At 34.8% G+C, this 25110-nt stretch overlaps 1 protein-coding gene across 1 annotated transcript in view; it reads left to right on the top strand.

Annotated features, from left to right (window-relative positions):
* Positions 1-21617, top strand: part of LOC126773745 (heparan-sulfate 6-O-sulfotransferase 2) — a 104898-nt gene extending 83281 nt beyond the window's left edge. The window contains exons 4-9 of the mRNA XM_050494858.1: positions 73-198; positions 6152-6234; positions 8614-8858; positions 15233-15417; positions 16044-16180; positions 16457-21617. Coding sequence (XP_050350815.1) covers positions 73-198; positions 6152-6234; positions 8614-8858; positions 15233-15417; positions 16044-16180; positions 16457-16485 — 805 coding nt within the window. The 3' untranslated portion in view covers positions 16486-21617. The remainder of the gene's footprint in view (positions 1-72; positions 199-6151; positions 6235-8613; positions 8859-15232; positions 15418-16043; positions 16181-16456) is intronic.
* The last annotated feature ends 3493 nt before the right edge of the window (positions 21618-25110 follow it).

Here is a 25110-nt window from a genome sequence, read left to right as displayed (position 1 = left end):
GATTGTATCAATTCTCGTTGACAACATAATATAATTACAGAAACCCTTTTCACTTAATCTGTTTGTCCTTAGATGCGGTCTTCATGCCGATTTCACGGAGCTGACAGCGTGCGTGGGTGGAGAGCTGGATCGACACGAGGGTTCCGCGGTGCATCGGAGATATTTCTACATAACCCTACTAAGGGAACCTGTTTCCAGGTAAATAGTAAAATATTGTATGTTGTTTATAAATATATTTTACAATAAAAATACTGTTTTAGCAAGAAAACCGTTTCATTTAAAAACAAAGTTTTAAGTACTATTTAACTGTGAAATGACATTCTTTTCGCGTTACAAGAAGTTTCACTTCAATAAATGCATAACTTATATTAAAAAATCAGGTTTTTTTCAGATTCTTTAAATGAAAAATAATCTATTTAGTATAAAGTATATTATAGAAGGAGATCGCTAGAACAGAATTATAATTTATAGTATTCCATATGAAATCTTATATGAATTGGAATAAGTTATGAAAATAACAAGGTCAGGCCGTAATAACGCGACCTCGATGGCGAAATTATGCATGACATTATTACACGAAGTTCTTTACGATCTATGGAGGGATTCGGAGCGGTGTGGATACAAATACGAATTCTTATTCATTTATATGCGATCTTAAGTGTTATTAGTGTACAAAAAAATGTTTGGCGCCCACATTGTTGACTGTTCTTATGTCAGATTTTTTATGTAGCAGAGATCGCGTAGGTATTGTGTGGCGTGGTTGGTGGATGCTTGCCTTTCACGCCCGAGGGTTGTGGGTTCGATCCCCACCCAGGATAGATATTTGTGTGCATGAACATGTCTATTTGTACTGAGTATGGGTGTAATCATCTATATAAGTATGTATTTACAAAAGACAAATAGTATATGTAGTATATCAGTTGTCTGGTTTCCATAGCACAAGCTCTGCTTAATTTGGGATCAGATGGTCGTGTGTGAAAAATGTCCCAGGATATTATTATTATTATAATTTTATAATTGATGCATTACATACATACACATTTGTCTAATATAGTTAGTAGATTCTTCATTTTTAATTTCTGTTAAAACCCTCTTTTTAACCGTAAAAATCGTAGGTCTCAAACTAATGGACCGATTTTGATGCGGTTTTTGTGTCGGGGGTTATTTTAATTTGTAATTTTACTCATTACAAAAAAAATATGGCGACATTTCACTTGGTAGTTATACGTAAAATGAGTCAAATAAGACAAATATTTGCGTTAATCAATATAGCCGGTTCGCTCAGTATCATCGCTATTTTTGATAGTCGATTGTTTGGTAATAAGCAAATGTTTCGACATATCTATGTAACTGAGTTGCATTTTAACTTCACTTTCTTGTTCGGATGATATGTTTGTTATATTTTTGACTATTGTTTGACAACTTATTTTTTTACTCGAATGAATTTATTTGTTCCACTAAAGTTTACATTTCAGACATACTTTTATGTATTTTGTTTGTATATAATATGTATCCCATCAAAACATAAATGTGAAATAAGAGCCAAGTTAATTATTATGATATATGCCTTGGTTGTTGATTTCAATGACAAAAGAAGTGAGATCTAAATGGGTGCCAAGTTCAATGGTCAGTTCTGAAATTTATTTATAACGACATAAAATATTTTATAACAACTTAAAATATCATTCTTCTTATAACATAGGATAATATATTGAAGCCTAAGTTCTGACTTGGCTAGTTCTCATATACGAATTATTATTAAGTACCTACTAAAACAGTCAAGGAAGAGTCTTATGTTCGATGGCTAGTTTCTACCAACAAGCCAAATTTTCGAAAGAATAAAATAAGAACTTACAGCTATACAATATAATGGCTGCCGTAGGAAGCTCAGTGGTTATTGTTTTACACTTTGTACAACGAAAAACATTAGATTGTCGTAAATTGAGAAATGTTTGCTACATTCTTCTTTCTTATAATAAAAATACTTATACATGCTTATATACTTTGTATATATGTTTTTTTTTAATATATTTAGTATGTACAACGGCGGATCTCATTTATTTTAAGTGCAAAATATTATAATAAAAATATTGATCAGCGGAGTCAGAAAACCTGTGTACATAATTTAAGTTTATATTTTTAAAATTATTTTTTAAAATTACAACGTTTGCAGGCATAAAGCTTTATGTATTATATCTGGTGGTGGGATGCTAAATCTGGTGGTAGGATGCTAATATCTGGTGGTAGGATGCTAACATCCGCCTGGCTTGTTACCACCGTACGCATGGTGAAAAACTCGTGAAGTGGCTTGCAGCCGTGTTTCGAGGTCAGCCAGCGTACAGCCAGTGCCTGAGCGAGTATTGCCGCGATGGGTGTTGTTCCAGTGGAGACGGCTGTTGAACCAATGCCGGGGGAAACTGTATTGACCTGCCGGACAGGGAGACCCGAAGAAACGGCTGTTCCGCTGGCCGCCCGTGGCATAGTACAGGGGCCCGAGCGTGCCTAACCAGCTCTCGAGGCTGCCCCACCAGGCCACGCATAATCTCGGGGTGGACCGTCGTGCCGGTTGGTGACCGGAAGGTGGGGTCCCGGCGGCCACTTCCGGGGGGGTTCGGGGGCCCTTCCGTCCGGCGGATCAGTATATTTTCCTTTTTGGCAAACATTTGGGAAAACACGCCTCTATGCTTTGCCCATCCCTATCGTGGCAATACGTCGCTCGCCTCACGTCTCTTTTCCTAATTTTTCCAATGGTAGCGCAAATAAGAAATAACGGTCGTTCAGCGGTGCACACCCCCACCATACCCACGCTGTTTGAGGTCGAGTTCTCTAACATCCGAGGACTCCACGCTAACCTCAACGCTGTCCACAACCATCTCGAGACAGCACGGCCAGCAATGTTGTTTCTCAGACACAAATACTCCGTCCTGCCGATACCAGCTACCTTAATTATCCCGGCTACACGCTTGAAGAATCCTTCAAAGCGAAAGCCGGAGTATGTTTGTTCGTCAGGACGGATGTTTGCTGTCACCGACTGCGCTGCTTGGAGGACCCCTCCTTCTCCATGTTGGTGGTACGTGTGGACCTGGTTCGTCAGAGCCGAGTCTACGTGTGCCTCTTCAGGTCCCACAATGGTGACTTGGAGACAAGCCGATTATTTGACCATCTTAGTCGGGTGGCAGATGCTGCGCAAGAGCAATTTCCTAACGCGGAATTGGTGTTTTTGGGGGATTTTAATGCTCACCACGAATCCTGGTTGAAATCCCTCAAAACTGACCATGCTGGAAGGACTGCTCATGCTTTTGCTCTCACACATGACTTGACCCAACTGGTTGATCAGCCCACCAGGATCCCAGATATTGATGGGCAAGCACCTTCTCTACTGGACCTTCTGCTGACTTCTCACCCGGTGGAATATCAGGTTGTGGTTCAGGCTCCTCTTGGCTCTTCGGATCACAGCCTTATTTCTACCAGAGTGCCACAGGGCAAGCTGCCGCCACTAGCGGTATGCAAACGTTGCGTTTGGCACTATAAGTCGGCGGATTGGGACGGTATGCGCGATTACTATGCGTCGGTCCCTTGGAAGGAACGTTGCTTCAGTGGGAATGACCCGTCAGCTAGTGCCGCTGCTGTTGCTGGCGAGATCATGCTGGGAATGGAATACTACATTCCTAGCTCAGATCTCGTCAGTAGGAGTACGCGTAACCGTTGGTTCACTCGTGAATGTGCCGATGCTGTATCATCTAAGCAGGCGGCATATCGCAAGTGGATCAACGGCTGTATTAGCGGGGCATCTAACATTGACTCACTGAAAGCAAACTATAATAAAAATTCCAAGTCCTGTAGAAAGGCATACACGAGAGCGGATGCACAGCGCATTGTACAGATTGGTCATGACCTTGTGTCGCATCCTAGGGGCTCCCGTAGCTTCTGGCGTCTGACCAAGTCTGTGCAAAACAATTTCTGCCAACCTTCGCTGCCACCGCTCAGAAATCCGGACGGATCGCTAGCTCACAGTCCGCAAGAGCAAGCTGATCTCCTGGCTAAACTCTTTGCCGACAATTCCGTCATCGATGATTGTAGTGCACTGCCACCTACAATACCTGCATGTGGCCATACGATGCCTGACATCAAAATCAGGCAACGTGATGTGCGTGCGGAGCTGCAATCACTTGATGTACGGAAAGCTAGCGGTCCCGATGGAATACCAGCCATAGTGCTGAAGAAGTGCGCAGCGGAGCTGTCTCCTGTGTTAACTTTCTCTCTCTTCGGGAAGTGTGCCGGAGGCTTGGAGAAGAGCTAATGTGCAAGCGGTTCCCAAAAAAGGGGATCGGTCTGACCCGGCAAATTATCGGCCAATAGCTATCACCTCAGTACTTTGTAAGGTGATGGAACGGATTCTAAACAACCAACTGATCCATTACCTAGAAGATCACTGTCTAATTAATGATCGTCAGTACGGGTTTCGACCAAAACGGTCCACAGGTGATCTTCTAGCGTACGTAACACACCTCTGGGGTGAAGCTATCGACAAGCATGGAGAATCGTTGGCTGTCAGCCTCGATATCTCCAAGGCTTTCGACAGGGTCTGGCACAGAAGTCTTCTCTCCAAGCTACCGGCATATGGTCTGCCTGCTCAGCTATGCACCTGGATTGCCAGCTTCCTACACAAGCGTAGCCTTCGTGTTTTAGTAGATGGTTGCGCTTCACAATTCTATGTAGTGAATGCTGGGGTCCCCCAGGGATCTGTGCTATCTCCCACACTCTTTCTTTTGCATATCAATGATATGCTCTCCCTTGGGAACATACATTGCTATGCAGATGATAGTACAGTGCATGGTGGATACCACGGACGCGCAGTGGCTGGGCGGGCGGAAACTGAGGAGAGGCGGGAGAATCTTGTCATTGAACTCGATAGGACGTTAGAGCTCATCGCCAAATGGGGCTCTGATAATCTTGTTGAGTTTAATGCCAAGAAAACACAGGTATGCGCTCTCACGGCGAAAAAGTCAACATTTTCCCCTCTTCCCTCCCTCTGTGGTACTCCGCTGGTGATGCAAAGCAAAATCGCCATGCTGGGGATTGACGTTCGCTGCGACCTTAATCCAAGGGATTACATCGAGGCTGTTATAAAAACAGCTTCACGGAAACTCGGAGTTCTGAACAGGGTGCGGCGATTTTTCACGCCACAACAACTGTGCTTGCTGTACAAAACACAGGTACGGTCTTGCGTGGAATATTGCTCGCACCTTTGGGATGGCTCCGCTAAGTACCTACTTGAGGCCTTGGACCGGTTGCAGCGACGTGCCGTACGCATTATTGGTGACGTAAAGGTCACAAACACCCTTGAACCTTTACAATTGCGTCGTGAGATAGCAGCACTGAGCGCTTTCTATCGACTGTATCACGGCGAGTGCTCTGAGGAATTATTCTCTCTAATTCCCGCTTCCCCCTTCCTTCTTAAGTCCACGCGAGCTGGTTCTCGATGTCACCGCCTAACTGTGACATCAATTCCATCGCGAACAAAGAAATTTGGCAACTCCTTTCTTTGTCGCACTTCCAAAAAATGGAATTCCTTACCAGCTCACGTGTTCCCCTCCTCTTACAACCCGGGTTCCTTCAAACGAGGCGTGAAGAGGCATCTTGCGGGCCGGCAAGGCGAAGGCGGCTAGTGCAGAACGTTTTTCCCGTCTGTACTGGCCGTCGTCGCGTTTGGACTCTACTACCACTTACCATCAGGTGGAGTAGAGTCATTTGCCCTCCCGGCGAATATAACAAAAAAAAAAAATGTATTATAGTTTTACTGGTAGTAGGGCTATGTGCAAGCTCGTCCGGGTAGATGCCATCCACTCATTAGATATTGTACCTCAAAACATCAGTACTTGCTATTGTTGTGTTCCGGTTTGAAGGGTGATTGAGCCAGTATAATTACAGGCACAAGGGACAATAACATCTTAGTTCTCAAGATTGATGGCGCATTGGCGATGTAAGCGATGGTTAACATTTCTTTCAATGTCAATGCCTATGGGTGGTTGTGACCACTTAACATCAATTGGTCCATTTGTTCGTCCGCCTACCTATTTTATAAAAATAAAAGTTTTAATATATAAGTACATTGATATAGAACCTTTACCCAAAATAATCTTTGTTATAGATATTTATCAGAGTACCGTCACGTGAAGCGTGGAGCCACGTGGAAGGGATCCAGGCACTGGTGTCAAGGGCGTACGGCGTCAGGTTAGTACCATTCCTTACCACGGCATTTATTATTTTATATTTTTAAATGTTCGTTGCACGCAACGAACTGACGTGTGTAATCGTGAACGGACGTCATGTTTTCACATAGGGAATGTACATGCTGTTCATGAAAGTCAGTTTTTTTGGATTTTTATTCTTTAGACGATTTATGAATTTACTATTAGAATATCTTCGTGTATAATATGTAATTTTAACAAAATAAAGAGAAAAGAGCACAAAAAGAAGAGGAAAATCATTGGTTAATAGTGCTTTATTGGTTTTACTGTAAATTTGTGGTTAAAAGTTGTTTCAACTAACGCTCTTAGTGAAAACTACTTTTAACCGCTAGGGCATCAGTCAATACCACTTTAGATTGATTATTTTAGATTAAAACATATACCACATACTATAACAGATATCACTCAAAAGTATTATTAGACGGATTCATTTAGCCCAAACCAATATTGACAAAAGATTAAAAAAAAATACAAAATAATTCAGTTAAAAGGCAACGGTTAAAAGTACTTTTGACTGGTTAAGAGTTTTCACTGCGACGTATATATATATATATATTACATTCATATGAATTTTAATTTATTTATTTCATTATGCGTACTATCAATATGTTCTCAATCATGTCAACCTAAGATACTGTTATCTTGTATCTGTAAAGATTGACTGTTTAGTGATATTATATAATATGAGTTGTACCTATCAAAACGGGTTAACACTTTCTACCTAGAGGTTTACTAGTCTTAAACAACTTGAAGCCCAATGAAATCTCAAATATGGCTTAAATAGTTATTATAATATTATTTTGTAATCATTATTACTGACCGGGGTGCAAACGATTTATCAAAATGTTAATTAATTAAAACGCTTTCTGGATTTATTAATACATAAAAAACTTAACTTAAGTTACTTAAGTGACCTTAAGTAAAAACTTATTCAATTAGATATCATCTTTCTGCTGAAAAAGTCGCGTGTAGTTCGTGTCGACGTTTGAGATCGGTGATACGGTTTTTGACCTTTCATATACAGGGATAAGAATCTTGTATGTTGACGGTGTGTACTACTGCTTAGGTGAGTTTTATTAGAGTCAATCTCACATCACACACACACACACACACACACACACACACACACACACACACAAACAAACACAAACACAAACACAAACACACACACACACACACACACACAATCACACTTGGGCTAGTAACACTTAGTTTTCATGTACTAAATTTATATGGCAAGATGTTATGTTCTTTGTGTCTGTTACAACAATTTCAGTCGTTCTTCAAATCGTAACACAGAAACACTAAATATTTGCATAGGCTGGTGTGCACAACAAAGCTTCTAACAGAATAACATCCTTTTATTTTAACATCGGTATTCAACTTGCACCAACGAAGATCCGGTAATAATATATGTCAACCTCATAAATCTATTATTGATTGATGTTTTGATGCGGCTATATCAAAAAACTATTTAAAAATAAAGATAACGCACGATCGTATGTAACTCGAATATTTATCTATTCGAATAATTTATGTACATAAGTATAGTTAATGTTGATGACTTTTGGAAACTTTGAATATAAAAACTTCGAATTTGAATTTCGAATGATAAGGTCATTTTTTTTTATCAATCTCTACTCTCTTCTCTTTTACCGTTTCCGATTATATTTAACGCAAACGTATACTATACACGTAGGTTCATAGTCGAGAGGTAGAGAATTATTTTATACTAAATCGAGTATGAAAAAAAAACTATATTATTGCAATATTTAAAAAAGTATATAGGTGTAATTTTTATATATTGAGTAAAGATTTACTTTGATTTATAAAATGAATATGATAACGAAGGAAAATGTTGAGATAACGTTATTGATACAATTTTTATTCGTACGGAACCGAACTATCCCGGTCCGTCGATACGAACTTTTCGTTTTATTTTTTGTCATTACTACATTATCTGCGGTTGTCTGTTTCGTACGCATAGAAAGTAATATTAGTCATACGTGAGAGTCGACAAAGTCGATTTTTATACAGCGACTACTTCGTTACAATAAATTATGACGTAAGTTTTCTTTTCGCTTTTAGATTCCGCATCGTGAAAACTACATACTATGTTAGATGTATTTGTAACTATATAAAAGATAAATACTCGAAATGTAAATACTCTTTTGTACAAGTAGGCTCACACTTTTGATTCGTCGTATATTGTGTTAAATTCAATGTAATGCTACCACCGGATCGGAATGTAGATTCTACCGAGAAGTATTGTTTTTGTTTAAGTAACAAAATGAAGATGTGAAGATTCGTTATCATTAATATTGTAAATTTTTAATTATATTTAATTCTTTTTATTATACAGCGGCCGAGGTTCCACCTTGCTATACCGGCGAGTCTTGGCGCGGCGTCACCCTGGAAGAGTTTGCGGCTTGCCCGTGGAACTTGGCCAATAACAGACAGACTCGCATGCTTGCCGACTTGGCGCTCGTCGGCTGTTACAACGGAACATTACGGCATCGGTCTTCAGACACGGATCGAGTACTGCTCGCGTCGGCCAAGCGAAACTTGGCTGCTATGGCGTATTTCGGACTCACTGAATTTCAAAAGGTAAATAAAAAAATGACCAATTATAACTTATTCACGTTGCATTCAAACTTTGATATTTTATATATGATTATTATTATTATTAATTTAAAACTGATTATGTAAATTACTGTTTAATCCATGCATCAAATTAGCGTCGTTAATACTGAATGATGTACAAAATAACAATATCTGTCACTGTCAGTAATCATGGATTAGACGAAGACAACAAACTAATAATATACATAATCGGGACACGCCTAATAGGAATATTAAAGTATTTTCGGAGAACCGGCCCATAATCCTAATTGATCTTTTAAATTCGATAGCTATCAACACAGACTCGTTGGGCACTGAATCGACGATAATTCTTTAAATAAATTAATATCGAAATATGCTTTATTCGAGTAGGCTTTTTGTGATAATTTTCAATCATCGTATTACAATTATCTTATTTGGAGTCGCTATCATGACGCTGACGTTACTATAAAGAAACGCTACTGTATTCGGAATGCAGTTTCTTCCAAAAATAAAGACAGTAGTACTGTTATACTTAATTAAATTTATTTAATATTTGATCTTCTATTTATTAATATTTTTTAATGTAATGTATTAGACTTTTGTTTCCTATTTTTTTGTGTCGCCTTTTATTCTCTCATTCTTTATCGTCTACAAACTATAATTTCGAGTAAAACTAGAAATAGCCTATCCTTGTATGTTCTTGATTGACGATGTTCTCCCGGGCACTGACTGGAGACTAGCTGCGCTTAAAATACTATAGTGTAGAAGTATATGTATAGCGTAGACACCGTTCAATATTTCGACCAATGATATCTAAATTCAAAAGTAAAGTTCTTTATTTGTCTTTACTCCTGTATGTAGAATGGCCTATAGGCGCTTTTGATTATTACAATGATCTACCAATACCAATTATTCTGACCATAAAATTATGGAAAGTCCACCCTTCTATGGTCAAATTATAGTATTACTCAGTCTTATTACGAATCATTATAAAAAATAAAATCGTTAAATTTAATTTTACAAATATAAATAGAGTTCGTATTTAACGAATCCCTTATACCTAAACTTGATATTATAATTTTGATCCTTTCATGCCAGTTATGATTTAAAAGAGTTGAGGAAAAGGAAGCGTAATTAGATGCTATTGTCTGAAAGGTTGAAGCTTCATTTAATTTGAAGGATTGAAGGGTTATACTCAAAGCTTTGAGGGGAAGCACTTTTATATGACGTCCAATTTCAAGTTTTTCTTAGTGAATACTTTGCATTTTAACTCGGAATGATTTCTTATTTCTTTTTTAATACTTATTAGGAGAAATGAGTAGTTATCTTATTAAATGCGCTAGAAAAGAGATTTGAGATTATTTTATGCGCGTATTATCCAGCTTCGAAGCTTTGAAGAGGGTGAACGTTAAGTACGTTACGCTGAATGTGAGAGTAATTGTCATAATACGACGTTTTGTTTGTATGGGGAACTCGTTACCATAAGGGGACTGATGCTGTCGCCCTATGATTCATTTTATTATATTACCACCGACTTTTATATTTACCAATATTTGTTTGTTTACTTACAATGTATTCGTTTTTGTCATTACGATTTGATGGTGTGTGTGAGGTTGTGCGTTTGTTTATTTATTGTTAAAGTAAAGAAGTAAATTCTTTGTAATACATATTAAGAGTCAGAATATTATATTTTTATAAACAAAATCTAATTTAAACCTTTAGATTATTTTTAAATCAATTATTCATGGGCATCGCGGATCATACAAAAAAAAAACATATGAAGCTTTACAGTTTTATTCAATAATTTGCGTTATAAAATTTCGAAATCAATAAGTATATGTTCGTGTAACTCATATAAGAGTTAACGCAAACGTCCCATCCAACATACTCCAGTCCAACGACCCTCGCAGAGATAAGTACAGCCATTATTTGCACTTAACTCATTGTTCGTATCTGCGCGTTCGTCGGCTATTTGCCACTGCCAGCACGAGCCTCCATTGTTTCTATGAATATTTATTACATACGAGTACTTAATGTTCGGTTTCCATAGAGACGTGTGGCCCAGATATGCCCCGGATTATCGGGTATGTACCCAGATAGCGTTTGACCGATAGATATTCGTTTCGAAGTCTAGAAGCTGAGAACCATTTCGATAACCTAAATAGTTTTGTGAAAACTTGATAAAATGTAGTATTGGGTATGATTTTTTTATGCCCGATTATAATATTGCCTTATTTTCATTCTCTCTTAGCTTTACAGAATTTGATTCTCTCTTTTAATGTTTTGAATATAACTTTATATAATGAATTCATTTTACCTTACGTATTTTAAAGAAAAAATTTGATACAAACTCCCAATTAGTTTCATATGCGATATTGCATATTGGAACTGAGATGGTCCTATACATAGAAAACACGGATCTCAACTAAACTAAAGGTCGCGCGTTCAAATTACGTTTTCATGCTTGCTTATTGTTTGTAATTAATTTCATGCCTGTTGGTGAATTAAGCAGTTTTTTCATGAAATGCTATTCTAGTTTTTTTGTTACTTAATAGTATATGTATATTGTATACAAAACAACTATTCTATTTGTAATAAAAAAAATTAAGACAGCCTGTATACGTCCCACTAATGGACTAAGGCCTATCCTTTTAGTAGTTTTGGAGCTTATTCCACCTCTCCAATGCAAACTGGTGGATGCACATGATAGAATTTCATTAAACCCATGCAGGTTCCCTCGCGATGTTTTGCTATACCTACCTAAACACAAATTAAGCACATAAAAATTCAGCTGTACTTGCCCAAGTTCGCAAACGCAATATTGAGCTCAAATTCATGTGTTCAAACTGGGTCATCTATTTTTTTTTAATATTGAAGACTTCACGTTTTATATGGAAAAAAAGACGAAATATGTCACGTGTGTTCGGTCGATCGATTGTCTAGAAAGCGTGCGCTGTCTCGTACAATGTAACACTCAAACATTAATGCAATAAATTACACAATTTTATTATATTTCCGACGTGAAAAAAAGTTAATAATACTTCCTAAATCGACTATACATATTATCGACACAAATATCTTTAATTTATTATCGATACGATATTATCGTGGACTTAGTGGTTCGCTACTAAGGTTGGAGCTCTCGAGGTTTTGGCTACATTACCGAGTTGGTCGAAAAAATATTATTGAATTTTTCTATCAAGAAATTTTTATTAGAACCCCGTAATTTGGAGTGGACAATATGCTGACTGTACTTCTCCTGTCCCTGTGAAAGCACGTTGATTCAGCACCTGAGTCGTGAAGTTTTACTGGTCGCGTTGAATTTGACTGTTTATAAAAATGAGAGAAAAGAGCCCACATACATATGTGTCTTATATATTCTGCGCAGTTGGCTAGTCTTACTGAAAGCCATCCAAGCCAGTGATTGCCATCGTGACCGAAGTTTACTCACTCCACGGAGGAATTTACATTTTGATATGAATAATAATAATAATGTCCTTCAGACCGATTTCGGCGATGGCGGCCAATCTCAAGAGAGATTAGCCAACTGTGCAGGACATATTATAGTGCACAAGTGTGTGGGCAAACACAGGTGCACTCTCTATTCCCTCACTCTCATAATCCGATGGGACGGCAATCCGACACGACCAGCAAGAGTTCAGGCGCGGGACCAATGGCTTTATGTGCCTTCCAAGGCACGGGAGTGTACACACTTCCAACATCTAGACTCCGGGCTGCTACTGAGAATTTTCAACAGAAAAACTCAATAACTTTTTTTATTAGCCCAACCTGGGATTTGAACCGGAAGTCCTGACCTCCGGGTCTGCGTCCTTGCATGAACCACTAGATCAACGAGGCAGTCACTATTTTAGTTAATATTACATTATATTTCATGAGCCTGATCTTGATCAGTTATCTATATTTATAAAATCATTAGTCTCGACTTATTACCGACGCACAGTCAATAGAAAGAGTAATGTCAATATGGACTATAGGTAAGCATTCATTAAGACAGGTAAATTCAACTTTAAAGGTGTTAACTTCATATCAATCCATCCATCCAGCAAGTCCCGACTTCGAACGGGTAGACTATTCGAAGTCTGGACGAGATAGTATGAAAATAAATCAAATTGTTTTGTTACGTTCGTTATATCTTTAACCGAAACTAAGCTTTCATGAGATGTAAGTTCCATCCTGATCTGTTAATACGATTTCGTGATGACAACGAAAAAAAGTAAAAAAAGTATGAATACTTTTTTTAATATTTTTTTTTTCCAAATCTAACTGCCGTACCGTTATCTGCATGCTATACCGTGTATGTAAGTAGGTACTATAAATAAAATTGAAATTTTATATTCAGCCAGTGGAAACGGTAGGATTTATTTCCTCATCATGAGAGTATTTTGTTTCTTATTGTTTGTATATTTACATACGAATAAAAAACATATACAATAAATTGTATACTGAACGTAAATATATTTTATTGGCTTATCAAATTACTTCGTAGTATGTTATTGACGCTTATATAATCATACCAAATTTAATTTATTATCTTACGTTTAAAATTAAATAATATTTACATCGAAATTTAAGACTTGCTATATTTTTTCGTATTACTTAAGTTATGCCAACCAAAATGTATTCCTCTGTGATTATAAAATCTAATTATCCGAAACAAATTAACTACATTTTAAAAAGAAATAGTAGAAATACGTCTTGAGTTGTCGAAACCGAAATGTTCAGCCGCATTTATAGTAAAATTTCTTTTTCTTACCATAAAGGAAGACGGACGAGCAAATGAGCCACCTGATGATAAGTGGTCACCACCGCCCATAGACATTGGCGAGGTAAGAAATAATAAACCATCCAATGTGCCTACCTACCTACCTTGAGAACTAAGATGTTATGTCCCTTGTACCTATTCCTGTATTCCTGTTATCTCGCTAGCTCACCCACCCTTCAAACCGGAACGCAACAGTACTAAATATTGCTGCATCGTGGCAGAATATCTAATGAGTAGATGGTGGCTGGTGATACCTACCACTATAGTAAAAACCACCAAATAAAGCTCATTCCTACATTTGACATAAGAAGGTTAGATTTCGGTATATGTTTTAGAAAATAGAGAATTGTCGCTATGTTGGCGGGTGCTAATAACTGCATCACAGTTTTTTATTTTTTATTATATAGGTTTATGCATGTGTCTAATTTCACTGAAATTCTGCCACATGTGAATTCTACCAACCCGCATTGGAGCAGCGCGGTGGAATAAGCTCCAAACCTTCTCCTCAAAAAGAGGAGAGGAGGCCTTTAGCCCAGCAGTGGGACATTCACAGGCTGTTACGGTATTATATAGGTTGGTGGACGAGTTTATGGGCCACCTGATGGTAAGTGGTCACCAACGCCCATAGACATTGGCGTTGTAAGAGATGTTAACTATCGCTTAGATCGCCAATGCACCACCAATCTTGGGAACTAAGATATTGTCCCTTGGGCCTGTAATAACACTGGCTCACTCACCCTTCAAACCAAAACACAACAATAACAAGTACTGCTGTTTTGCGATAGAATATCTGATGAGTGGGTGGTACCCACTCAGACGGGCTTGCACAAATGGTGTTACCATTTTACACTATAGCAGTTATTATTGTTCACATTTTGTTTCTGATCTGATATGATAGTTTTTAAATAATATTATTATTATTATATGGCAGAATATATAAAAACTAGCGACGAGACCGGGCTTCATACATATCAATTTACTAAAATAAAAAGAATGCGCTAAACAGCAAAGTATAATAAACCTAATTGTTTATTTAATTTATAATGTATATTTATTGTATAACATTATTATTGTTATTATTTATGCCAAAGGTTAATTACATATACTTATCTAAATATGGATTCATAATGAATTAATTCTAGAAAATGTTTTCGCAAATAACCTACTATTTTTTTCTAATCTATAATAGATAAAAAATAGTAATTGTGAGTGCCCTTTAGGAGATAGACACATGCTATCGCTGAATATTCTGTAGGCTTTTTAAGACCTAAAATTTTCTAGTACACTGTTTTGATGTATCTTCCAAGAAATATGCAGCGTTTGTCATGTAAACGTACGAAAACACCGTTTGGACAAAATACCGTCAGAGTTTATTTTGTACAAAATATTTACAAATTATATACATAAACTTTTTTCGTTCATCGCTCTTACTTTTAGTGTATATCGTATCAAAATCCATTGCAAAGTTGAGAAGAAGTAAGCGGATATACAGACAGACACAAACAGCGACTTTGTTTTAAACTATTTATAGATATAATAAAAGATATAAGTTAGTTATAAGTAAATATAACGAATATATTTTTTTATCTCGTAGATATCACAATACGTTTTCGAGGAGACGTTCAACCTACGTTTCGCGGTCCCGTTCACGCAGCATAACGCGACAGTGTCGGGCGCGACGCTAGCCGCGCTGTCGCCGGCGCAGGTCGCGCACATCCGACGCCTCAACTCGCTCGATTTAGAGCTTTATGACTTCGCTAAGAACCTTATGTTTAAAAGGTACGTTAATACTTGTTTTCATTCAGATTTCTTCATCTCTGGAGACGTAGGAACAATAATTTTAATTATAAAACTACTTAATTTCCTTGTGTAAATGTAGAATAAGTATCTTTAAGATTAGAACCATAAATACATAGCGAAATATCTCTTCACTCAACTGAGCACCAGTTTTTCTGTGATGAAATCTTTTCAAATCTTGTCGTCCAGTACATACACAGAGAATAGGCAGACAGACATACAGCCTAGGATATACAGCCAGATATATAGACAAATGATACGATCACAAGGAATCCGTGTGAAAACACGCAAAAATCCGATGAAATTCGAATTTTAGAATACTGCTTTTTACCTCTGTATCCTTTTTTTTATTAAAAATCATTTTAATACAATTGTGTAAAAGGCGACATTCGTAAAATGATTATGTAAACATGAACTATATATAAAGTATATATAAATGCCCTTGAGCTTGCTAAAGTATATACATTAAAATCCCTACAAATTTTATAAAGAACTATAACAAAAAAAGGATACGTTACAGATAGTTGGTAGATATGACCGTGCCGTAATAAAATGTATACAAAATCTATTCGGAATGTTTTCAACGTGTAAAATGTTTGGTAAAACAGGTTCGAAGCGTTAAAGAAACGTGATAGCGATTTCGAATTCCGCTGGCGACATCTCGGCGAGGTGGCGCCGAAAAGCGGTGTCACCGAATTCGATTGGGACAGCAACCTAGAGGACGCCACCACTGAGAAGTCAAGAGGCAAGTTAGCATAAACATTTTCATCACTATAGATATTGTTATATAATTAAATTTAAGTTAATTAATTAAATCCAACATAACCAGACTCCTTAATGATACGTTGATTTGAAATAGTAATGAAATTTTGTTTGAATTTTTTAAAGCTTTAACTTAAAATTGTATATACGAAGTAGTATTTGAATGTGTTGTTGTGGGTTCTATCTTTGAAGATTCAAAGTTCAATTCTTGTTCGCCTGCACTACGTGTCCATTCCTAACGATATTACTTGGTGTGCAGGCAAATCCTTTAAGACGAAGAAAGTTTGAGATCCAAGTCGCAGTAAACCACAGAGCAGTGGCTGAAACTACGTTACATTACTGGTGCATGCTTATCTCTAAGGGTAAAGATGTATTAAGCGTTTTAGGATTCGATGTCTAACTATTATCAACTCTTCGTGTTCAAATTCTTTTTCTTATTTTAAACTTTTTTTTTTCGAACACATTCTTTTTTTAAATGTTAGAGTTGTTAACGGTTATTCCCTGCATAATACAACTAGTCAATAAAACGTCTATATTATAAGATAATTTTGGTTGTCTGTTTTTTTTTTTAATATTTTTTAATGTAACCTCAGTGCAACTTTTGTTAGTAAAAAAGGCAGCTAAATATTTTCGCATCGAATCGATGAGATAAAAAGGAAATGTGTTTAGAGTTTGGGACTTTCAATAATACAGTGTAGTTGTATTGGACTTAATGTGACAACATTACGAGGGGGAGTGACGTGTGAGAGACGTCGGACAGACGGCGAGGAACACATTCTGTTTGTATTCCGAATGAAGTGATCGTATCGAATGACATCCGAGTTAATCGGTAATAAAAATCGGTTTCACTGATTATCCCATCGATTGTCCGGAATTTATTCAGACTTACATTCCTTTAAGCATTGTATAAAGAATAATTTATACCTTTTACTCCTGTTTTAATTTAAATTTATCGTTATCTACGTAATATTTTGTGTTTAATAATAGTATCAAATGTCAAGCGTAAAAGATCGACTATTGTAACAGTGACGTCACTTGACATTTTGATCGAAGGGAATTGATATGTTTTATATGAAGTTAGGAAAAAGAGCTCTATGTGAATATTGTAGTTCGAAAATGACTCTTAACTTGATAGCCATAAGAGAGATTTTCACATGAACGTATACTCAAAATAAAATTTATAATATTTTTGTTAATTAAAATTCTCATAAAACATTGATATTATTGTTACGTAAACGGGCTCCTTTTCTTAGTGATATGCATCGTGTACAGTATGTGTAATTAGTATAAAAGTATTTTCTAAGAGTGATCCTTAGTTTGTGAATGTCTACAAAATGTGCTATAAATCCATCCCCTAAACATTTGTATAAGCTTATTTTAGATAGTTATTATCGCGATGAGTGTTGATATTTAATAGTAACAGGGTAGGTTATGCATCTAGAACGAACCCAACGAAATATGAACCTAGTTTAACTTAAAATAAAGTACACTTTTGATTAATGAGCAAATTTTAATTAAAAATCGTTGTTATTTTGAATGTAGGTCTTTCCATTTGCTTATGAACTCTTATTACTATATGTCTGTATCGATTATTATTGTTTCAACACTTTAAGCGGAGTAAAGTGATTCGTGTCAATGAAAAATATCATATCAGCGATGTCGAGATCACGTTGTCATGTTCTAGTTTTTTGAAAAAAAGAAAGAGATGTTTAACGTATAGGCAGCCTCGTTCATATACTCGTTGCATGTTTCCGGGTTAATAGAAAATTCCAGGTCAGGTAAACAAGCGAAGAATGTTCGAGAATGCAAAAATGCTGCCAAACCGCCGAAATTTCTAAAGGCATTTCTAGACTGGAACGCTCTAAGGAGCACCAGGTGCTATGAAAAGCCTAAATATCTCATGTGAATATCTCGTGAATATTTTACATGCGAGCGCATACGCGGTAAGCTTATATGAGAAGTGCAATAACGTTCTTGTAATGTACTCACAAATTATGTTATAAACCATTAATTATTATATGCATGTGTGAAAAAAACGAGTATTTTTACAATAAGTAATATATGGCTTGTATTTAAAATGGCATCGCAGTTGGTTTCAACGTTCATCTAATATATTAATCTAAGATTTGAACAAGCTTTCGATATATTTTTTTAGTAATGCTTATAATAATCTTTTTAAAAACAATTATATACACTCGGACTTAAGTTACCTCGGTTAGTAAAGTAACGAAAAACTAAGTACACAGCTACGGTAGAACTCTTGTTTGGTATTTTTCATGCACGATGTTTAATATTCGATTAATTTTTAAATAGTTTTTTTTTTGTTTGTATCTCACGTGTGTTTTTATATGAAGCTCATTAATCAAATTGTGTTTTTATATTATAACGTTGTAATATTTCTATCCGTAACGTTTTGTATATAGTTATTTTATAGCAGTGTAATATGACATGGTTGTAGCGATATTTATCGCTTCATCACATTTTTTTTGTAGATATAGTATTGTACCTTATTTCATAATGTCGTATCTCTATGTTATGTTTTATGTTAAAATCGATTCTCAATTAATGGAACCAAAGAACAAATTCGTGTGCTGTATAAATTGGATTTTCATCTGAATGTTTTATTTTTATTCTATTTTTAAGTTAGGATTGGCCGGATTCTTGATTTCATGTGACACTTGGCGCTAAAATGTTAATATTTTTTATCTGTAAGCAAAAAATGACAGAATTAATGTTGTCCTGCCAATTTAACGAAGTATTTGGTTCATTGTGTTTTGTTGGATTTTAATTTGTGGCATTATGTTTAAAATGGCAACCCTATTCGTGTTCCATATTTTACCAGAGCATTGATATTATTCACATTTATAAGAATTTAATTAAATCCTTACGTTTTGTTATAAAATATAAGCTGTTTTAACTTAAATAGTATTTTTGTGCATTTTTTCTTCGAACAAGTATTCTTTTTATCTCGCTAACTTTAATAAGACAATACAACTACAGATTGCTTTTAAAAACGGATTATACCACGAGGCGTCCGTTCCGAACACTTTTATCGTTAAACTTTTGACAAACAGTAAACATTAAGCTCTGTTGACTTAGAGAAGACTCGAATTGAAAAAGACTTTTAAAACTCAGCAATATTTTTTTTTTTTCGTAACAAATAATTTATCTTAGCAAATAAAACTAAACTGCTTTTATTAATGTTTTCAAGTCTAATTCTTTAACCGGTAATTTAAAAAAAAAAGTATGGTTTCTTTAAGTACAATTGATCGCATACAACCGAGTAGACAAATTTAATTTATTGATTGTACATCAATGTTTATCGAATGATAGCGGCAGTTTTTAATCGATTTGATGTTTATTTTTCGTAAAGAATGTGGTGGGATCGGTTACTCATTCACTTAGGTCAAGGTTGTTTAAGAATATTGCTTCTTCTAATAAAAGCAACATTAATATATTCCGCGAAAAGGATGGGACGTATATCGCCTTATTATATATAACCGTATTTTGTTATATTATGATTTAATAATAAATGGTTATATATTGTAAATATTATATACTAACAATATGTATAATCACATAAAATATATTTTTATGAATTGGAGAGTGTATCTAGTGACTCTTGTTAAATGAAAATGAATTAAATCGTTATATAAGACAAGTATATAAGTTGGAACATGTGTCTAAAGTTGACAATAGTACGTCAGTATTATAAGACAAAAATAATGTGTACATTTATGCGCGGGAGTATTAAATGTTTAAAAATACTTACATATTCGATGTTATAATTAATTTTAAATGTTGTAAATTTTTGAAGATTTCGTTATTTGTCATTTAAATTATAAACTACTTATTGAGAACTTAACTCATAACTAAAAAAAAAAAAATATTTTTATTTTTTATTTTGAGTGACATTTCAAAAAGTTACCGCCTTTTAAGTACCTACTACATTGATACGTTTATTAATAAATTTTAAACTAACATCCTTAAATTATACCAATAATGATTTTATATGTACAGTAAACCTTAAAAAAATATAAGTTGAGAAACAACTAAAATATTGTCTCATTTTTACAATATGATATAATGTACGACTGACTGTACATTACTTACAATATGATACATAATAAAATAAAATATTTAGTCAAGACTTGCACAGTGAATCAATATAAAGAAGGTATCAAATTATCTTCGATTGTAACAAAATAATATAATATAATATATAGGATATTTTGACTTGATTTCGAATATGTATGTATGTACTATCACTTTATTAATATCAAAACCGTATGATCGCGTATAAATTTCAGAATATAAATCCAGAATAAGTTAGTTGTAATAATAGTTTAGCAAATGACAGATTGTGGACAACGTCACATATCAGATAAATGTCTAAACGAATTATATTACTTGTGAGATATATATATCCTATGATAAAAGAAATGGAATCCTATCAAGGTAGGATACATATGACAAGTCACTGTTTTTTCTATCAAGCAATAGGATTCGAGGCTTTGACGCTTTCCTAGCAATCATTTAGTTATCTATGTATTAAAATTAATCCGATTGAGTGAAAACTTTACTTGCGTGAAATATTTTGGCGTAGTGTTATCAATTTTATTAATGTGCAATAAAAAAATACGTTAAGCGGTATTCCAAAACACACTGTTAAAAATGACATCACAACTGTACTTAATAATACCCATGAGTATTAAATAAACTTGGTTTAATACTCAAAGCTTAATACTGATAAGAATTGATTAATTAACAACAGTGTACACTTGTACTAATAAATATTCAATTGTCATATGATAGCCTGACTGGCTTCCATTTGTTTTTATTAACCTGTAATTAGATATATTTTTTAACGCTGGCAATCTCACTCAGTCATTATCATACGAAAGCTTCGTAAATATTACCCGATAAATAATTTCGTTATAATAAATATTGAAATCTTATCGTTTGTGATATTTTGTTTTTGATGAAACCTTGGTGTGCTGTTATGCGTACTGTGAAGGTTCGTGGCCCAAATAAAAACGATATTTTTTATTTGTATGTTTGTCCTTTAATATAATATTTTATTGTAAACCCTTTTTCACCCGTGCAAAGCCGGGTAGGTAGCTAGTATAGTGTTAATTATTTTAAACAAGTCGTCTGCCATTAGACGTCGTCCAGAATATGTCATGTGCTATGTTGTAAATAAACGAATAAGCGAAGCGAAGAAGCCATAACGGATATTAAGCCAACTGTATAAATGTTCGTGACATGTTAAATAGTTCGAATGATGTTACGCATAATTGCACCGTGCGATGCATTCTAGTACCAAAAGTGTAGTGTTTAGTTTTTTAAGTTTCCGACTGAACCAAAACATTGTAGCTACGTGTGTTTACATACACTGGAGTAATAAAATATTTGAAATTTCATACTGGTTTTCATTTCAACCAATCCCGTTTGAGTCATGCTATATACGATCTGATCAATTAAGAACACAAGTAAATAAATATTGCCAATTATACTCAGGGTTTCCACATGCCTTGTTTCATAACTATAACAAACTATTAAAACATTTTATTTCTTAGAAATTCAATACACGGACTCTTAAGAAAAAATACTTATTACGTTTAATAAAAAAAATATTTAAAAATTCATAAGTTTATTTATACATGTGTAAAAAAATGTAGGTGTTATTAAATCTATTTAACGCGCTGGCAACCCTATCAAGTTTATATGAAACTCGCAAACTGTAAGTACCTATCCAATTAACGCTAAATGAAAATAAAACCTAGCAATAAAAAATGTATATATGACTGAAATGACGCCTAATTAGAGACCTAAGAAACGTTCGTTAGACGCAGCATTCGACCAGATATGGCATTTAAAACTTTTTAATAAAGCGATCGTGTTGAAACGCGTTTGAAACGCAGGAAGCTTGAATGGTTGAATTTGCATTTATGTTATTAGGACGCATCCGTTCCGCCGCGTGGAGCCATGTTGCACCCCGCCGCTCCCCACGCAGGAAACGAATTGTCGTTCGATATTCTTGTCAAAACTTTTATCATTCAATCGAGTACGTTGATACTCGTATAAGTACATCGCCCCTTTCACATGACACATATCTTTTGAGAGAGTATATTGCAAGGATAACAGAAAAAGAATATTTGTTTTAACAGTTGGTTACGTCAGTACTACAATATCTCATATGCTATGACCCTTGTCCCTGTAATTATACTGGTTCAATCAACGGGGTACAAAGATTGTGTGATAAAATTATTAGTTAGTGAAAAACTAGATTTTAATATGTTTAAAATCTTAAGTATAAATTTAGACTGTATTCAATAAGGAATTGTTGTTAGATAATATTTATGTTTACTTTATTGTCTTGATAGTATATATTTATAAAAAAAAAAAACTTCATATATCCCTTTTTAAATGGACGTATATTGACAATCAGCATGAGATGTCGTCTAATAAATCTTCTGTCTGGCTAACTTAGCATAATGGCCATATCCTCTTATCGGTGTTGCCACACGTAATAGTGCCGCCTTCTATTAGTTTAAATCAGTTTTGACCGTCATTGTATGTTCTAGGTCATTGGGGCATAGAACACTTGGTACTAAATCTGGGTGTATTTTTAAACTAGTACTCCATATTGAGTATAGACATTGATGATTGCACGATTCGAATCAGCTGATACTACAATTATTCAGATTTCTCTTCTTGCTTGCTTTTTTTATTATTGCCATATTGCTAATGTTCACCGTATCCAACCGCCCATAAAACAGAGATAAGTTTTAAAGTGGATGTACGTCAACAAGTTAAAAATAAAAGAAAAATTAGTAAAGATCAGAGGTTTCGTTGGCAATTTTAATGAACACATTATATTACATTTTTTAAAAATTTAATATTTTAGTCGAATATTAATTTCGTAGATTGGAAGACAATACAATAATTGCATTTTTGCGCTTGTAATAATTTATAATACTTGCAAATCTAATTACAATGAATACACATTAATTCTTTCCAACTTATAAAAAATATATATATTTGTGTTCCTCCCTCATTACTGTTGGGATGTCGTTTGACCAATCAACGACGACAATGGTTTCGCGCCATCTTGAAGAAACTTCTTGAACGTGCGGTGGCGGCATCGGAATAAAATATACTTTTGTGAAAATTCGGTGCTCCCTTACATCAGCAAATATAAAAGTTATTGGTTGATTGGTTGTGAAGGACTAATAATTAAAACTGAGGTAAGCTTAGCATAACTTATCCATTATAATTAATTTCATTACAAACACAACTCGTACGATAGTGACCGGCATTTGCAAAACTAAATTTTTATTAGCAATCGTGGAATCCCACCCATGGTTATACCAAGGAAGATTTCGCCATCAGTGCTGATAATGTCCCTAATAACTAAAAATAATATTCGGCAAATAACAGAAAAGTGCTTGCTTAAGCCTAAACTAAGTCTTTTTTCATATTTTCCTCCATCAGTCCTAATCATGACGCTCAATTTTCAACATAAAATCCACCTAATATAAATATTTATATATTAGTAAATATTAATTCTAATGCTATTGTCAAAGGCACATAAATCGTAGAAATAATAAATGCCCAGTTAAAAGATAGTAAATCCTTGTAAAACATAAATCAAAGTCTAAACTAAGCCACATCGAAATAGTTGAGATAAGGCAAAAAATTTGTTCCCTCGTCCAGAACAGCTTGACGTATTCGTTCACTTTCGAGATAACTCGGATATATTAAAACGGTTACCTTTTTACATCGCCTTCCCATGGACTGGGGAGGTATTGTTGTTTATTTATTTTGTTTAGTATTAACAAATAAGTACTGGCCTTGCGTAAGATGCAATAATACCTTATGGCAGAGATCCCTTTATTAATTAATTATTACTTAGTTTCCATATCACTATTTAAAAACAAAAAGTTTTTTATTTTACCTGCGCAAAGTCGACACGATGTTCGAATCGACTAGAGCGTGCTATGTCGAACACTGGTTACGTATAAAAAAACAATCAAATCACATATACACCTAATTAGAAATACAAGTATATAAATATTATTTCAGTTATTAATCTCCGTGTACATAAATAAGTAACGTTCAAGGACTAAAGCCTTTCTGTCTGTCTGGCAATATAATATGTTATTTGTTTGTAATATGTACACCACTGTATGTATTAAATGTAATAATTGTATATAGTTAAATCAATTTATTGAAACACAAGTTATTGACTTAGAGAGTCATGTTTGTAGTATAGACACGTGTCGGTATTATATATTTAACTTAAAAATATAAATATATAAATACTTACATGCTGTGTCCTCCTTAATGGGAGAAGAGGCTTTAGCCCACCTGTGGGACGATCCGAAGCAGTTACTATATTATTATTTTTTTCACCGTATATTTAAGGTTACTTTCTAAAACATATTTCTAATAGTAGATGTATTTTATTATTAATAGAAATTAGAAAAAAATATTATCTTATCATATTATTATATAGGAATTCATATTATACAAAAAATTGTATAAAATTAATATAAAAAACCACAACCGTTGAAGCAATAAATAAAGAGATTATATACCTAAATCAATTACACGCCTCGCCGTACAATATAATATAAGGTATTAGAGTTGAAAAAATTTGTATGTTATATTTTTTATTGACGAGAAAATGAAATGGTTATCGAGAATTTTCAACGTAATATTATACATAGAGATGCCCACTCGTTAGCCCTTTTGTAACCTGAAGTGTGTATAATGACTTAATCTGCTTAGCTTGCAACATGTGAACAGCTACTACACGACCGGCTCTTACCCCTTTCAAACAATCTTGTAAGTACATAATATAATAATTTATCACTATATACTATTAATAAGCCGAGATCGCCCAGT

The sequence above is a fragment of the Nymphalis io genome, chromosome 2, assembly GCF_905147045.1.
Source record: "Nymphalis io chromosome 2, ilAglIoxx1.1, whole genome shotgun sequence".
Lineage (NCBI taxonomy): Eukaryota > Metazoa > Arthropoda > Insecta > Lepidoptera > Nymphalidae > Nymphalis > Nymphalis io.
This window is presented reverse-complemented; position numbering and strand designations above follow the sequence as displayed.